Here is a 16,751-nt window from a genome sequence, read left to right as displayed (position 1 = left end):
GCTGACCTGGGGGAAGGGCGCTGCTAAAATAAAATCCCCTTTTGCACCTTCGAAAAAGTCTTAAATAAATGTATTCTCTGTCAAATGCTTCCTTCCCCCTTTTGAGGAATGTTCATTAATACATTTTCCACCTTTCAGGTGTTTTATGTGTATGTATATGTACCACTTGCATGCCTGGTATCTGTAGAAGCCAGAAGAGTGTCAGATCTGGAACTGGAGTTACACTTTTGTGAATCAAACCCAGGTCCTCTGCAAAAGCAACAGTGCACCAATTCTCAAGCCCCAAGGTTTTTGTTGTTTAAGACAAATGTGTCCATATGTGGCCCAGGCTACCCTAGAACTTCTGATCCTTTGCAGGCTACAGATATATACTATCACACCCGATTTCGTGGAGTCATGTAGTTCAGACTGTCCTGGGACAAAATCTAGCCCAAGCCAACCTCTAGCTCTTGGCAACCCTCCTGCCTCTGCTTCTTGAGAACTGGGCTTACTGCTGCCAGCTAATCCATTGCCTTTGTTTCATTTTTAAGTCTTTCCTATCCTTTATTCCCACCTCCATTCCCCCAAACAGGATCTGGGACTTGATCTTCTTCTATCTTGAAGTATTTAGCATCCAGGAGGCAGCTAAGAAATGAGTTGGGAGGTGGGGGTACCTAACCTGGGCACTTTATATTCTTGTAGGAAAAAACAAAAAAACAAAAAACAAAACAAAACAAAAAAACCTCAGGGCCTTTCTTGGGGCAAGACACCATGACCCTTGCCTGCCCAACATCCACCAATTCATTTTATCTCCTTCCCTCTCCTAGTTCTGCCGCTCTCAATGACAGCCTGTTTGGTTTGTGTGTGATGAATAAGGGAGAGGAACACAAATGGTCTCATTTCCCACCCACGTGCTTCAGATCTTTTCCTAGCCACCTCCGTCTCACCAGCTGTCCTCAAGGGAGAAGTAATTGGAAAGGAGGGGTGGGCAGGATGCAGGAAAGGTGGGGTCTGAGAGAGACAGAAAGAGTACAGCACGTAAAAGCGGTTCTTGTTCCCTTCACCTATACCCAAATGGTGACTCTTCCCCCTTGGGTTCTCATCGCTACCCTACACTGGGATTGCAGACGGAACCAAAGCCAGAAAGGACAGAACTACAGAATGAGCGGCGGTGGCTTTTCCTTGTGCTTGCCAGCTCACTCAGACAACCATTTGTAACCCAAAGGAAGTCTCTGCTCCCTGTAATCAGAGAGCCCGGACAGGTCACCTGAGGCTGGGGCCCCAGTATGCTCAGGCAGGACTGCAGAGGAGTCCAGGGGGGAGGAAAAGGAGGAGGAGAAGGGCAGGGTCTCTAAGGCAAGATAAAAGAGCAAATGGGTAATATAACTAGGGCCAGAAAAGGACACACCAAACAGGATTTTTTTTTTCATGGAATGCAGATAGGATACCAAACTGTGCAAAGGGAAAGACTGAGAGAAAACAGAAGATGACATGCCCGTGTGCCCCTGCCTCTGAAGTCAGAATCCTTACATGATGCCCACTTATTGGCTGTGTGAGACCAGAAGGGACCAGTGCAGCCCCGTTAAAGTCCCAGAGTTGGGTGGTTAACTTACCTGACGATCCTTTCCTTGCCCAGAATAAAGGAGACAACATCCATGCCATCCCTAGAATCAACTGTGGTCTCATGACATCTAATGTGGCTGTAGAGGGTGCCACTATTAGACACCCACCAGGAGCTCTTTCAATTAGAGCTGCTACAAGGAAACAGGTGCCCATTTCGGTGCTGAGAAGTGGCAAGACTCTTGACTCCTGTTGCCTCTTGACTCCAAGATGGAGTAAAAGCAGAAACCAGAAATGAACTGGAGTTTCTGACTCTGAGTGCAAGGTGCCTTGGCAGAGACCCCAGATCAACAACAGCTCTGGTCAGAAGTGAGAAGGCTGGAGTCCTGACCAGGCCTGGGTAAACTTCTAGGTTCTGCCTCAGAAGAGGTGGAGGGCAAACTGGAAGGGAAGGGGCCAGGCAGGCGAGTAGAGGTGGGAAGTACGGAGGAAGAGAGAGAGTGAATATAAGAGACTCCTCGCGTGCACCTGAACCTCTAACCTAACCACAAGAAGCGCCAGTGACCGACAGGACCCAGCCAAGCCTCGGTTTTCGCTTCTGATGGACAATGGTGTTGCGCTCTTACTACAAAATTGCAAGGGAAAGATGTCTGTATCTAAAGATGCCAATACCACAGGAGAACGCTCACCAGCAGCAGGCAAGCTACGCAGTCCCCTTCCTCTTGCTGCTTTTTCTTTTCCCCCCTCCTCTGAGCCGCCAGGCCCCCGCCCCCGCCCCGCCCCCGGTGTGAGATGGGGGACGGGCGGCGGGTAGAGCTGAGCTGAGCTGAGCGGACAGACTCAGACGCTGCCACCTGATCCCATCCAGGCGCAGCAAAGCAAGCTACCGGCATTCTCCGTTCAGAGCCCCCGTTACCCTCAGACCCGGCAGATTTCAGGACAAGGGGCCCAGGGGGAGCGGAAGGTAGCCTTGACCCAAGTCGGAGACAGAGCCTGCCTGCGTGAGTACTGCAGTAGCCAGCCCAGGGCTGGAGGGAACAAGGGTGCACTGCAAAGAGGATGGGGGCCTGGGCAGTTGCAGAAGAGTATCTTCGGGGCCTTGTGCCAAGAGAGCTTGAGGGGGTGGCTCCGGACCCTCAGGAAGCTGGGAAGGGGTTGAAGCTGGCCAATTCCTTATAGTGACCAGATCTCTGGATGAAATTGAGGGAATGTGGGGCGCGGTGGGGGTGGGAGTGGGTAGTAATGGAGAAAGGAGAATGAAGAGAATTAAGAGGCAGGGATGAAAGCGTGTAGGGGGCGGGATGACAGAGAGAGGAAACCTTGTGCAGGGGGCAGAAGGGATGGAAAGATATTCGATCTCCTAGGCTCTATTGTGCTTCCCACCTCTCTGCCCTTTTCTGTTTGGGGACTTGCGTGGCCTGAGATATGCCATGCCCCAATACAGCTTAAGTCTCCACATCACTGAGAGGACAAGTCTCAGTGGTCAGGCCTGGGATCCACTCCTCCAAGAGCATCAGTATCAGCCCCGTGGCTCTGAGGAGAGAGCGAGAAAGAGATCTTTTGGGAATAGGGTGGACATCTGGGTTAGCTTTCAAATCTCTGGCTGGCAATTCCATTTCTTCTTTGGTTCCCTGGAGAAAAGAAAGCAATTTACAAAACTGGGCAACAGCCTGAGGTAGATTATTCTGACTAAAATTAGCACTGCTATTCTGATAAGGCTGGCACCCTGACCTGCTGGGTATGGTGAGGAGACCTCTTTCCAAAGAAAAGACGCTGGAGACAAGAATATGTGAAGCCTTTGTGGGCAGCATGCACACCAGCAGCGTGGTCACCCATTTGCTTCAGCCTCAAGACCAGTGGGAAACTCAGCCCAGGGAACTCCTCCAGGCCCCCACTGCTAAGTCCTTTATACAACAGGCATGGCCTGATCCAGGGAATGCAGGCCTACCTACTCTAGTAGCCAAATGTTATTCTCCATCTGGACCTGGGATGGTTTCTCTGGTTGGATGCCCACATACAGGACACAGGATTCTTGCTTTCAAATACCTGAATCTGTCATGAAGAAAAAAATCTGCCCTGTGCTCTGAAGAGTGACATAGCTACAACACAGAATAAGAAACCAGGGCAAGATCCGGGCAATGGTGGAGCATGCCTTTAATCCCAGCACTTGGGAGGTGGATTTCTGAGTTTGAGGCCAGCCTAGCCTACAGAGTGAGTTCCAGGACAGCCAGGGCTACACAGAGAAACCCTGTCTCAAAGAAAAAAAAAAAAGAAAGAAAGAAAAGGAAAAGAAAAGGAAAAAGAAAAAGAAAAAAGAAAAATAAGGGCAAGCCAAACCCAGGAATGGTCACAAAGTAGGGTGACTGGTTCTCACAGTCCCAGAATGGTCCCTGGAAGGAACTGTAGGCAAGAATGAACTAGGTTATATTGGGAGGGAGTAAGCCAGAGGCCAAAATCCCTGGTGTTCCCAGCCTGGAAACTGGTGCCTAGGGAATCCCCTTGCAGACCTTAGCAATCTTGTTGGCTCCCCAGTTCCAAGCCTTGGAGGCAATGGATAAAGCTGTTAGTAGAATAGATGGGATATCAAGAGAGCAACCTCATTCTCTGAGGCTAGGAAAAGATCCACTGTAGCTCCCCTTACACTTGGCCTCCACGGCTGGGTCAGATTCCTCTAAGATAGAGGAGTTTAAGCAAGTTTAAGAGGTAGAAAAAGACTTGTCCTCTAATTGTCTCTTGGAAAACCATCTGGTCACCGAGTTCTCCAAACAGGATTTGTGATAGAAACTTTGTGTCCTAAAAGGGCCAAGCCCATGACTTCCTCCTGCTGGAGACCAATGTTCTATCTCAGAAATCCCCAAATTGGAAAGGACCTAGGCTGCCTCTCTGTGCCCTTGATTGCCTTCGGAGGTCAGACCATTTGCTCTCTGGGTTCCAAAACGATTATGTCTCACTGGCTGCTGGAAGAAACCAGATGTGACCCGGAGATAAGGGGAGTTGTAAACAAGACATCTTTCCACCTAAACAGGTTTAGATGTAATCTGGTATTAATAGGGAAGGGGGCACAAGAAAAGAAAAACTGGAAGCCAAGTCTAGAGCCATAGAGTTACCTCATCCCTCCTGGGACCGGGTGTCCTAGTTCCTTACCCGTGCATATTCTTCTAAGGTTGCAAACCCTCCTCCCTTCAGAGGTAACAGTGTGAAGGCTAACGCTGAGTCTGAACCTGTACATACACCCCAGAAAGAAGACAGACCCACCCTAGCCTGGGGGCAGGCACGGCTGCTGAAGCTAACTTTCCACCTGAACTGCCAACACATTCTTGCAAAGAAAGCAAGCCTGGCTCTTGCCTCTCTCTCCCTCTTCTTACCTAGAAGGCTCATCTCCTGCTGGAAATTCTCAGCAGAGCAATTTGTCGCCACTCTGCCCATCGCTCCTAGGCTAGCCTTGGCCAAGCACCTACACAGTCAGCTGATGAGCCACCTGCTTTTTAAATGGGGATGGGATTCAGACAGGGATCCAGGGTTTCAAGTACTTCTTTCCCTGGTAGATTTAGTCCCAGGCCCTTAAGGCAGTGGAGACACAAGCTGGAGGGCTCAGTGCTCAGAAGTATGCAAAATTACCAGACCAGGCAGGGATGGAAAGATAAAGTTTTCTGAAATTATTTTACATCTGTGAGTACATGTTTTGCCTACATGTATATCTATCTGTGCATTGTGTGCATACCTTGTACCTCTGGCAGAGGCCAATCATCTGGAACTGGAGTTACAGAAAGTTGCAAGCCATCATGTGGTGCTAAGAATCAAACCTGGATTCTCTGAAAGAACGAGCAGTGCTCTTAAGTCCTGAGCCATCTCTAGCTTGACAAATCAGCTTTGAACGGGGACAGCTCGCATAACGTCTAAGAACACGGACTTTGGAGACAGCAGAGTAGACGTGGCCAGATGTGGAGGCACACACCTTGTTTTCTAATTATTGTTGGGTTTTTAAATATTATTTATTATTATTTATACAAGTACACTGCAGCTGTCTTCAGACACACACCAGAAGAGTGCATCAGATCTCATTACAGATGGTTGTGAGACACGGTGTGGTTGCTGGGAATTGAACTCAGGACCTTTTGAAGACCAGTCAGTGCCATCTCTCTAGTCTGGGGAGCACATCTTTAATCACAGCGTGTAGGAAGCAGAAGCAGGTGGAGCTCTGAGTGTGAGGCCAGCCTGGACCTTGTAGCAAGTTTCAGGCCAGTCAGGCCAGTCTCACAAAAAATAGTGAGACTAATTGTTTTTTTAAGTAAGTAGATCTGAGTCAGCAGTCTGCTATCACTGGCTGCGTGTCTATGAATAAGTGACCGTTACCCTCAGCACCTCATTGTCATCCACTGCTTAGTGGGAAATGCTTGTGGTGTCCAGCGTTAGTAATAATATATTAGGCCTACAGCACTAACCGGAGGCTGAAGGAGGTGAGGGCTTGGCTGTTTCTGAGGAGTTTACTCTCAGGGGACTCAGGACCACCCATTGGCTCAAAGAGTCAGATAACAAGTCCTGGAAGAGAGACAATCTTGGACTGGGACTTCTTGTGTCCTGAGCCACATGCTAGTGCTGAGGGAAGACAACTGCAGAGCTAGATTCAAATGGCTGTGAGACAAAGACAAGTTAGACACAGTCAGAGAGGTAAACACACAGGGCTCAAGAAACAGAATGGCTATAGTCTGAGTGCTGGGCACATCCCAGACCTGTAATTCCACCCAAGACTAAGTTATCCGGAAAGAGAGGAGATAGGGTCTTGGGGATAGGAGGTGGAATTCGAGCTGCTCTGGCATCTCTGTTCACCCCACTCACTGAATCTTTCTTTTGCAGCAGTCCTGTTAAGCCTGGAGTCTTTCTCCTCTGGCCACTGCAAACCTGTCTGTTTCCTTGTTCTGCCAGGCTTTTCAGGAACACTGGCCCTGCTACCAGAGCCACAGGACCCCCCATGAGTGCTGGTGAAGGAAGCCCGGGATAATGAGGCCCTGGCTGGTCCAGGAGTGAACCCTCACCATGCCACCTATCCTCCAGCGCCTGCAACAATCCACCAAGATGATGAGCCGCAGGAAAATTCTGCTGTTGGTGCTAGGGTGCAGCACCGTAAGCCTCCTTATCCACCAGGGGTCGCAGCTCAGTTGGTAAGTGGTAGCCCTTAGTGAGGGGGTATGGCCCCACAGGAGGTACTGCAGGCCAAAGAAACCAAAAGGCTTCTTTGGGCTTCCCTCCTTTCCTGTAATCCACAAGTACTTTCCATCCTCTAGAGCAGTGGTTCTCAGCTGTCTTAACCCTGAGTCCCTTTAATACAGTTCCCCAAACCATAAAATTTTCATTGCTACGTTGTAATTACTTAGCTACTGTTATAAATCCTAATGTAAGCCGGGCATGATGGTGCCCACCTTTAATCCCAGCACTTGGGAGGCAGTGGCAGGCAGATTTCTGAGTTTGAGGCCAGCCTGGTCTACAAAGTTGAGTTCCAGGACAGACAGGGCTAAGAGAAACCCTGTCTCGGAAAACAAAACAAAACAAAATCCTAATATAAATATGTGTTTCCCAAAGGGTTACTGGCCACTAGTTGAGCCTGCTGCTCTAGAGTCAATAAGCAAGGACAGGACTCCATGGGCAAGACTGAGTAAACTGCTCAATCGCAGACTCAGTCAGTCAAGGTCTGCATCTAGCCTTAGCCTTCCCACAGCATCACCCTGGGTTGCTTTTGTTCTTCCGAGACAAGGTCTCATTTTGTAGCCCCTACTCCACCCCCTTGTCTTTTCTTTTCATGGTTTTTCTGCTTCCTGAGTGCTGGGATTAAAGGCCTGCACCACTTATATTCTGCTTCACCTCTGCCACTGGTTACCACCACTGGTAACCAAATTTGTAGCCCCTTTTAAAGCTCTCCTTTGCAACACAAGGCTCTTCCTGAAACAATTTAGACCAGGCTGATTCAAACAGTGTTGAGTTTAAATTTTTTAACAAGATTTATTTTATAGATGAGTACACTGTAGCTGTCTTCAGACACACCAGAAAAGGGCATCAGATCCCATTACACATGGTTGTGAGCCACCATGTGGTCCTTGGGAAATAAACTTAGGACTTTCGGAAGGGCAGTCAGTGCTCTTAACCGCTGAGCCATCTCTCCAGCCCCAGTGCTGAGTTTAAAGGACTGCAATGCTACACCTGCCTGTCCTGAGCTCCTGATCTCCCACTTCTGAGTGCTGGGACCACAGGTGTGCACCACCACACCCACACACCAAGTTTTTGAAATGCTAGAAAGCAAACCTATTGCCTCAAGAATGCTAGGCAACTGAGTTAAGTCCTAAGCCCCACAAACAACTTACTAGTCCACTACTTGGGACACAGTCGTTCGTTTCTGAGCTCATGTCCTCATGTGTGACCCTCTGGTTCCCTGTGGGAACCCACCAAATCCCTGCGCCTTTCAAGGTGTCAACTTCCCCAATATTTCACACACTCTTCAGAGTGATCTGCTAGTTTTATAAATGATTGCCTGTCTAGGCATTATCCTGAGCCCAAACCAGCTACACACAGGAAATCCTTGTGGGGCTCTCAAGCTGCTTAGAGCTGTCCTTATCACTTAAAATGCTTAGGACAGAAGACTCAGGTGTGATTCAAAGACTGTCCAGATCTGATAGCTGACCAGTAATCCCAAACATCCTTGTTTCAGGATCTAGGAACAGAGGTGAAGGTGGCAGAAGGGCTATGCTTGTTTATAACAATACCTAGCACAAAGCAAAAGCTCCAGAAATGCACACATACGCGAATGAGTGGATCTCCAAAGACCTTAATAGAAACAGATAACAAGAAAAATAAAAGTGTTGCTGCAAGTCTGTTACCCCACTCCTCTCCAAAAGAGTGCTGAACTAGTTAAAGAGCAGAAATGAGAAGAAAGACACAGTCAAGACTGGTGACTGAGTTGGCCCCAGAGTCTTCTCGGGTCCTCAATTTCTAAACATTTAAAGTAAGATTCCCACAAGGATCTCAAAGGGCCATTGTCCTTTACACTATTTCTGCATTTAAAAATAACCCTAGGACAGGCAGCGGTGATACACACCTCCAATCCCAGCATCTGGGAGGCAGAGGCAGGCAGATTTCTGTGCGTTTGAAGCCATCCTGGTCCACAGATCGAGCTCCAGGACATCCAGGCCTACAAACAGAAACTCTGTCTTGAAAAGAAAAAAAAAATTGCCTTAGGTAGAGCCAGGCATGGTGATGCACTTTTAATCCCAGTGCTAGGGAGGCTAGGGCAGGCAGATCTCTTTAAAGTCAAGGCCAGCCTGGTCTACATAGGAGGTTCTAAGACAGCCAGGGCTAAATAGTGAGACACTGCCTTAAAAAATTGCCTTAAAACTTAGCAGCAGAGAAAGCAGGTGTCCTGATGCAGAAGGCTGAGACAGGAAGATCACAGACTGAGGAAACAGCCACTCAAGGCTTTTCTGCACTACAGAATAACTAACTCTGCTTAAAAAAAAAAAAAAAAAAAGCAGCAGGTCATAGGACTTTTGAAGCCAGCCTGGACTGGAGCTCCAGCCACAGAGCCCAAGGAAGAGCCAGATGTGATGACTCACAATTTAACCCCAGAACTCTTTTTCCTTTTCTAAGACAAAGTATCTCTTATGTAGCCCTGGCTGTTCTGGAACTGCTATGCATATACACTATATAATATGCATACCAGGCTGGCCTGGGAATGTGAGATCCTCCTGCCTGTTTCTAGAGTGCTGGGATGAGATCTTCCTGCCTCTGTTTCTAGATTGCTGGGATTAAAACGTGAGCCTCCACTTAGCTAAGCCCAGAATTCTTTTTTTTTTTAAATCTATACTGTGTTTTTATTTTATGTTCAGTAGTGTTTTCCCTGCATATATGTTTGTGTGAGTCTGTCAGGAGACCTGGGCTGGAGTTACAGACAGGTGTGAGCCGCCATGTGGGTGCTGAAGATGGAAGCTGGATCCTCTGGAAGAGCAGTCAGTGCTCCCAACCACTGAGCCAACTCTCCAGCTCTCAGTCCCAGAACTCTTCAGGAGAAATGGGAGGCGAGACTGGAGAATCAGTCAGAAGGGTACGGTCCAACAGAGACAGGAGAGTCTTAGCCTCAACAAGACAGAAAGAACCAATTCTAAAAAGGTATCCTCTGATCTCCGCCTGCTTGCCTTGGCATATGTGCACCTGCTGCACATACACACATTAAATAGATAAAATTAAAGAACAAAGTCCTCAAAACTTAGCTGCTGAAAACAACAAACATCTATTCTCTTTCCATTTCTATAAATCATGAATCCAAATGCGGCCGAGAGCTCATGACTCCAGGTCTCTTGCAGGTTTTCAGTCAAGGTGTCTGCCAGACGCACAGTCTTTTCTGAAGGACTGACTAAAAGGAATCTGAAAAAGTTCAGGTAGCTCCGCACTCTTCAGCTCTTCAATCAGGCTGACAGGACTCGGTTTCTTTGGGACCGCCTCCTTCTAATACACATTATCCTGGAGAGAGAGAAACCAGTGGCCTTTCCCCACTATAAAATCCGAGACGATTCCGCATCATTTCTACCTTACTCTGTAGCATAGAGCGCATCAGTAAGTCTAGTCCCACTCAATGGGGAGAGAATATGTGAGGGTGTTACCTGCTACTAGGAGTGAGAATGGGCATCCGGGCTCATCTCCCCACCCCGCAACCCCTTTAAACGGGTTTTCATTGTGTGGTTCTGGCTAGCCTGGAACACATTCTAGAGACCAGGCTGATCTCAAACTCACCTTGATCCACCTAGCTCTGCCTCCCACGCCACACACAACCCCAACCCCTTATGTATATGTGTATGGGTGGTATTACATGCAGTGTCATCTGAGGCCAGAAGAGGGCATTGGATCCTCTGTAATTGGTGTTACAGACAATTGTGGCCACACGGCCTGGGGAGATGCACCTGGGTCCTCTTGAAGGTCAGCCAGTGTTCTTCACAAATGGGAAGTCTTTCCTGCCCATGTAGAACCCATCTTAAAGGCTACCTGGCCCCTGGTCTCTCCAATCATGAGAGTAAAGACCAGGCCGACTCACTCCCTCGCCTTTACGCCTCTCACACACCCTGGGCTTTGCAGGTACCCCAAGTTGTTCCCTCTGAGCTGCCCGCCTCTGCGAGAATCGCCACCTCGGGCCAAGCACATGGCCGTGGCCTTCCTGAAGACTCACAAGACAGCAGGTACTACGGTGCAGAACATCCTGTTCCGCTTCGCAGAACGCCACAACCTCACGGTGGCCCTGCCTCACCCTAGCTGCGAGCACCAGTTCTGTTACCCGCGAAACTTCTCGGCCCACTTCGTGCACCCGGCTACGAGACCCCCGCACATGCTGGCCAGCCATCTGCGCTTCGACCGTGCAGAACTCGAGCGCCTCATGCCGCCAGACACGATCTATGTCACCATCCTGCGCGAACCCGCCGCCATGTTCGAGTCGCTTTTCAGCTACTACAACCAGTACTGCCCGGCCTTCAGGCGCGTGCCCAATGCGTCGCTCGAGACCTTCCTGCGCGCACCCGAGGCCTACTACCGTCCAGGCGAGCACTTCGCCATGTTTGCTCACAACACGCTGGCCTACGACCTTGGAGGCGACAATGAGCGCAGCCCTCGTGACGACGCAGCCTACCTGGCGGGCCTCATCCGCCAGGTGGAGGAGGTCTTCTCGCTCGTCATGATCGCGGAGTACTTCGACGAGTCCCTCGTGCTGCTGCGGCGTCTACTGGCCTGGGACCTGGACGACGTGCTCTACGCCAAGCTCAACGCGCGCGCCGCCACGTCGCGCCTGGCCACCATCCCCGAGACGCTGGCGCGGGCCGCGCGCACCTGGAACGCGCTCGATGCGGGCCTCTACGACCATTTCAACGCCACCTTCTGGCGTCGCGTGGCGCGCGCGGGCCGCGCGTGCGTGGAGCGCGAAGCGCGCGAGCTCCGCGAGGCCCGCCAGCGTCTGCTGCGTCGTTGCTTTGGCGACGAGCCGGTGCTGCGACCCGCTGCCCAGATTCGTACAAAGCAGCTGCAGCCGTGGCAGCCTAGCCGCAAAGTGGACATCATGGGCTATGATCTGCCTAGCGGCGGCGCTGGCCCTACTACGGAGGCTTGCCTCAAGCTTGCTATGCCCGAGGTGCAGTACTCAAACTATCTGTTGAGGAAGCAAAAACGCCGCGGTGGTGTGCGGTCCAGGCCAGAATCTGTCCTGGATAATCCTCCCCCTCGGCCCATTAGAGCACTGCCCCGTATCCCCCAGGGTACCTGAGTTCCGCCTGCCTCCAGGAACTCAGGTCTTGCTCCATTAGGGCCTTTTTATTCCCCACGGCCTTGAGCCCTGTGTCCAAATGGAGGTGCGTCTGCATCTGAGCCTGCCATCCTAGTGTCTGTCGCCCGTTCGAACCCCACTTTCTGGGATGGCATTGATGGGCCACCCACTCCTTCCCAACTTGTTGGTGACTTTGAGAAGAATCCAAGGGCGTTCTAGTACTGCCCACCCTGCCTTTTTCTGGGGACTGAGCACCTCACCTGTCATTTGCGGGTGCTGAGCCCACACTTGTGTTTAGTGGATGACCACAAGCCCCAGAGAAGGACTAAGTCCTGGGAAAATGCTGTGCTTCCAGTCAGCACCTGGGCTTTTGTTCTTCCCAGGGCTGCCTATGTCCCCTACTGTCTTCCAGGTTCTACCTTTCCTACACACACCTAAGCTGCTCCCAGACACCCAGAACCAAGAATTCTTGGGTTGGACTTTTTGTTGTTTGGCTTCTTTTTCTCCTTCTCCTTCTCCTTCTCCTTCTCCTTCTCCTTCTCCTTCTCCTTCTCCTTCTCCTTCTCCTTCTCCTTCTCTCATCCTCCTCCCCCTCTCCCTCCCCTCCCTCTTTTTCCTCTTTTCTTTTCTTTCTTTCTTTCTTTCTTTCTTTCTTTCTTTTTTTTTTTTTTTTTTTGAGACAGGGTTTCTCTGTGTAGCCCTGGCTGTCCTGGAACTCACTTTGTAGACCAGGCTGACCTCGAACTCAGAAATCTGCCTGCCTCTGCCTCCCAAGTGCTGGGATTAAAGGCATGCACCACCACTGCCCGGCCTCTTTCCTCTTTCTTCTTTTTTAATAAAACAACTCTAAATTATGCAGGGTGTATGTGAATTATTGAAAGCCAGAATCCCCAGGTTTGAGGATAAGGCAAATCTTAGGGAGATACTGTGGCTGGACCCACCCAGACTTGATCAAGTTTTCTGCTGCCTCTTCCAAAGGCCCACACCTTCCTCAATCCTTCCACCTGGCATAGCCACAGAACCCATAGCCATCTGAGCTCCATCCATTTGCCAAAATTTATCTTTGTATCAGTTCAACCATATTTCCCATCAAGTTTGGGAATGCATATGAACAAGGGAAGCAAGTCTAGAAACCATGAACAGCTACAATTGGCTTCAGCAGGCTGGAAACAGGGTCATTTTCAGGTAAAGGGGTTCATAACTCCAGTTTTACCCCACACCCCTGTGAGGCCTTGACTTTACCACTGGGCATTTTCCCCTACCCACAAGAAGATAAGACTTGGATAATAATCCGCCCCTCCCCCAGTTTCCCTTAGCACAGCTACATACACTGGACTTGTTTTTTTTCTTTCTTTCTTATTTATTTATTTATTATATGCAAGTACACTGTAGCTGTCTTCAGACACACCAGAAGAGGGCGTCAGATCTCATTACGAATGGTTGTGAGCCATCATGTGGTTGCTGGGATTTGAACTCAGGACCTTTGGAAGAGCAGTCGGCGCTCATAACCACTGAGCCATCTCACCAGCCCCCTGGACTTGTTTTCAATACATGGTTTCTCTGTGCAGCTCTAGCTGTTCTGGAACTCACTCACTCTGTAGACCTGAATGGCCTTGAACTCAGAGATCTGCCTGCCTCTGCCTCCTGTGTGCTGGGATTAAAGGTGCACACCACCACTGCCCTGAGATACTCTTAACTTTTAAATAAAATCTCCCTTTTTATATTGGATATTTTATTTATTTACATTTCAAATGTTTATCCTCTTTCCGGATTCTCCCCCCCAAACTCCTACCCCCCTCCTCCTTCTATGAGGGTGTGCCCCCACCCACCCACTCCTGCCTCCCTGCCCTCAAATTCCGCTACACTGGGGCATTGAGCCTTCATGGGTCCAAGGGCCTCTTCCCCCCATTGGTGCCCAACAAGGCCATCCTCTGCTACATATACGGCTGTAGCCATGGGTCCCTCCATGTGTGCTCCTTACATGGTGGTTTAGACCCTGGGAGTTCTGGTTGGTTGATATTGTTCTTCCTATGGGGTTGCAAACTCTTCAGCTCCTTCAATCCATTCTCTAAATAAAATCTCCCTTAAAGAATAGCAGAGAGAGCAAGGCATGGTAGTTCACGTCCCAGCACTCAGGAGGCAGAAGCAGGTGGACCAAGGAACCAAAACAACCAAACAAAAACCAGCAGAGAGGCAAGGCATGGCAGAGAGGCAAGGCATGGCAGACAATGCCTTATCCCAGCACTCGGGAGGCAAAGGCAGATTCGTGTTTGACTTTGAAGACAGCCTGGTCTACATAGTTCCAGGCTAGTCAGAGCTATAAATTGAGAGCTACCTTGACATATTTAGTCGAGTATAAAACTATAGCTAACAAGGTCTGCTAGGTTCCAGCTACTACTGTAGAGCTTTGCTGGAACTAGTTTGTTAGATAAGCATCCTTTTCCTCATGATGGAACTATACCTTAGGTTAAATGATGATCCAGTCATATAGCTAGAAAATACCATCAAGATTTGAACCCAGACCCTGCAGTTTCAATATCTGCTCACATGTGCTGTGTCTAGTGCTATTCAAATAGAGGTTGTCACATGCCACAGGCAGACCTTCTCCCAAAAGAATGTAAAGTAAGACACTGCTATCAGCTCTTAGGTTATTTTTCAGTGAGACAATGGTTGGCTTGTTTGGGCAAGGAAGGTTGTCGTGGCTGGTTGGCAGGCTTTATGAAACTCCATCTTATCATTCTGTTTACTCTTAGCATAACAAAATATCTGTGAGTCCACAGCTTATGAAGGGAGAAATCTCTTTTGGCTCAGAGTTCTGGAGGCTCAGAGCATGGCACCAGTCTCTGCTTAGCTGGTGAGGGCCTCATGGCAGAAGGACAAGTAGATGCACATGAAAGAAAGAAACAAAATAGTATGGCACACTCTCCCAGAAATTAATTCAGTCCCCACAGACAGGAACACACACCCAACCCTGTCACTTCTCACAGGCCCTTCCTGCCTCCAATCAACTCACTTATAGGCCAAATTTCAACACAAGGTTTAGAGGGGGACAAAAAGGATAAAAACCTCAGCGCTCTCTGAATTTGAATGGGGCTATTTGTGTAGCACCCGCTTTGTACCAGTAGCTCAGAAAGAAGCAATAATTAGTGTCATGCAAAGCTGTAATTAGGTTTCTGCTGCTAAGCAGCAATAAAGAATTGTACTAGACTTGAGGCCATCTATCTAAAGACAGGTGTCCTCCAGCTCCCAGGCCCTGAAAGTGCCATTTTACCACCTCCTTGGTCCTATACTTGCAAGGAATATCCTTCCTCCTGCCCTTAGTTGGTGTAGAAAACTCAGACATGCTTTGTATCTGCCTTGATGGGCCTCCCCTGTGCTCCTTGGCCCTTGGACATGGCCTCTTTTATATGGTTCAAATCCAATATAAGAACAATGCTGGATTCAAAACTACCTGTGTCAAGAAGCAGGCCACAGATTAGGCAGCAAACAAAATGCGTCTATAAGGAACCTTGTTACACGGCACTGGAGACCTAAGGGATTGAGCCTGTCCACTGGGTATAGCTGACACTGGAGCTATTTGGATCAAGGGTCCGAGAGTCCCTTCCTCAAGTACACCCTCTTAAACCCACCTTTTCCTTCCCTCAAACCTTAACTTTCACCTCTCTCCAAAGCTTTTTGTAAAACCTTAATCGGCTTTGACTATAGAATGAAATTTAAAGGTTGCGGTTTTTTCTAACCTGGCTAGTGTCCAAGTAATTGAGATGGAGACTTATAGATTATTCAACAGGCATTAAACACAATAGTCGGGAGATATTCCTAACCCTTTAGGTTATCTAGTAACTTACCAGCCACAGGCCCAAGTTACTGCATTCAGTCTCTCCTTGGCTCGCTCTGCTGTGGCTCTCTGTCCTCATGGTAGACTCCTCGTGCCCAGACTTATGGCGAACATCTTTTTTTGGTTTTTCGAGACAGGGTTTCTCTGTATAGCCCTGCTGTCCTGAAACTCACTTTGTAGACCAGGCTGGCCTTGAACTCAGAAATCCGCCTGCCTCTGCCTCCCGAGTGCTGGGATTAAAGGCATGCGCCACCACTGCCCGGTGGCGAACATCTTTTTTGTCTTCCATCTTATAGCCCTTCTTCTCTTGGACCTTTACCTGCTTCTTCTCATGACAAATCCTTCTCCTGGCTCTTCTCACTCAGACCCCTGGCCAGAACCAAAAGTTCTATCTTCCTGTCTCCTCTGCCCAGTCATTGGCTGTAAAACTTTTTATTATTAAACAGTCAGAGATTATTGAGAAACATTCTTTATATCACACTGATACGGGGAATTCTTCAATATTCATGAAAACGCCCACATCTGGATTGCACAGAAATCAGCATCTGAATACACGGAGCGCAAGACCTCGGCCTTTGCTCCAGACCTCTACCCAACGCTTCTCTTTGACCTTCTAAACTGACCTTTTGTCCCCCTCTAAACCTTGTGTTAAAATTTGGCCTATAAGTGAGTTGATTGGAGTGATTAAAACAAACAAACAAAAAACTCTTCCTTCCCTCAAGCTCTCTTCTAGGGCAATCAAGGTTTTAGGTATCATTAACCCAGTCCCCAAAGGCACAGCACTGTCTAGGTGTGATGCAACAGAGCCCTACATCGTCTTCTTTTTAACTCCTCCCCTATTCTCATGGAGCACTGTGTCAGCCCCAGGGATTACTGGAGTGGCTCCACACCTCGCTGGGCAGTGCACCTAGAATTCTAACTGTGGTTCATGTCGTCACAATTATAATTAGAAATGGCAGGGAGAGAGCCCTGGAAACCCTAAGAGAAGAACCCCATATCCATTTCACCCCGTTCTCTCTCCAATATGCAACGGCTACTCAGAAATCATTCCCACTTTGATATTAGCATAATAGGGTTCCTGGGACAAACTGATAT

General features: G+C 49.0%; 1 protein-coding gene across 1 annotated transcript; it reads left to right on the top strand.

Moving 5' to 3' along the window:
• The first annotated feature begins 2,348 nt into the window (after positions 1-2,348).
• Positions 2,349-12,626, top strand: Gal3st3 (galactose-3-O-sulfotransferase 3). The gene is made up of 3 exons (XM_021152370.3): positions 2,349-2,540; positions 6,463-6,698; positions 10,651-12,626. The coding sequence occupies exons 2-3, from the start codon at positions 6,574-6,576 to the stop codon at positions 11,819-11,821; spliced, it is 1,296 nt and encodes a 431-aa protein (XP_021008029.1). The 5' UTR covers positions 2,349-2,540; positions 6,463-6,573; the 3' UTR covers positions 11,822-12,626.
• Positions 12,627-16,751: the final 4,125 nt, after the last annotated feature.

The sequence above is a fragment of the Mus caroli genome, unplaced genomic scaffold (genome assembly GCF_978045245.1).
Source record: "Mus caroli unplaced genomic scaffold, Mus_caroli_1 scaffold_20, whole genome shotgun sequence".
NCBI lineage: Eukaryota > Metazoa > Chordata > Mammalia > Rodentia > Muridae > Mus > Mus caroli.
This window is presented reverse-complemented; position numbering and strand designations above follow the sequence as displayed.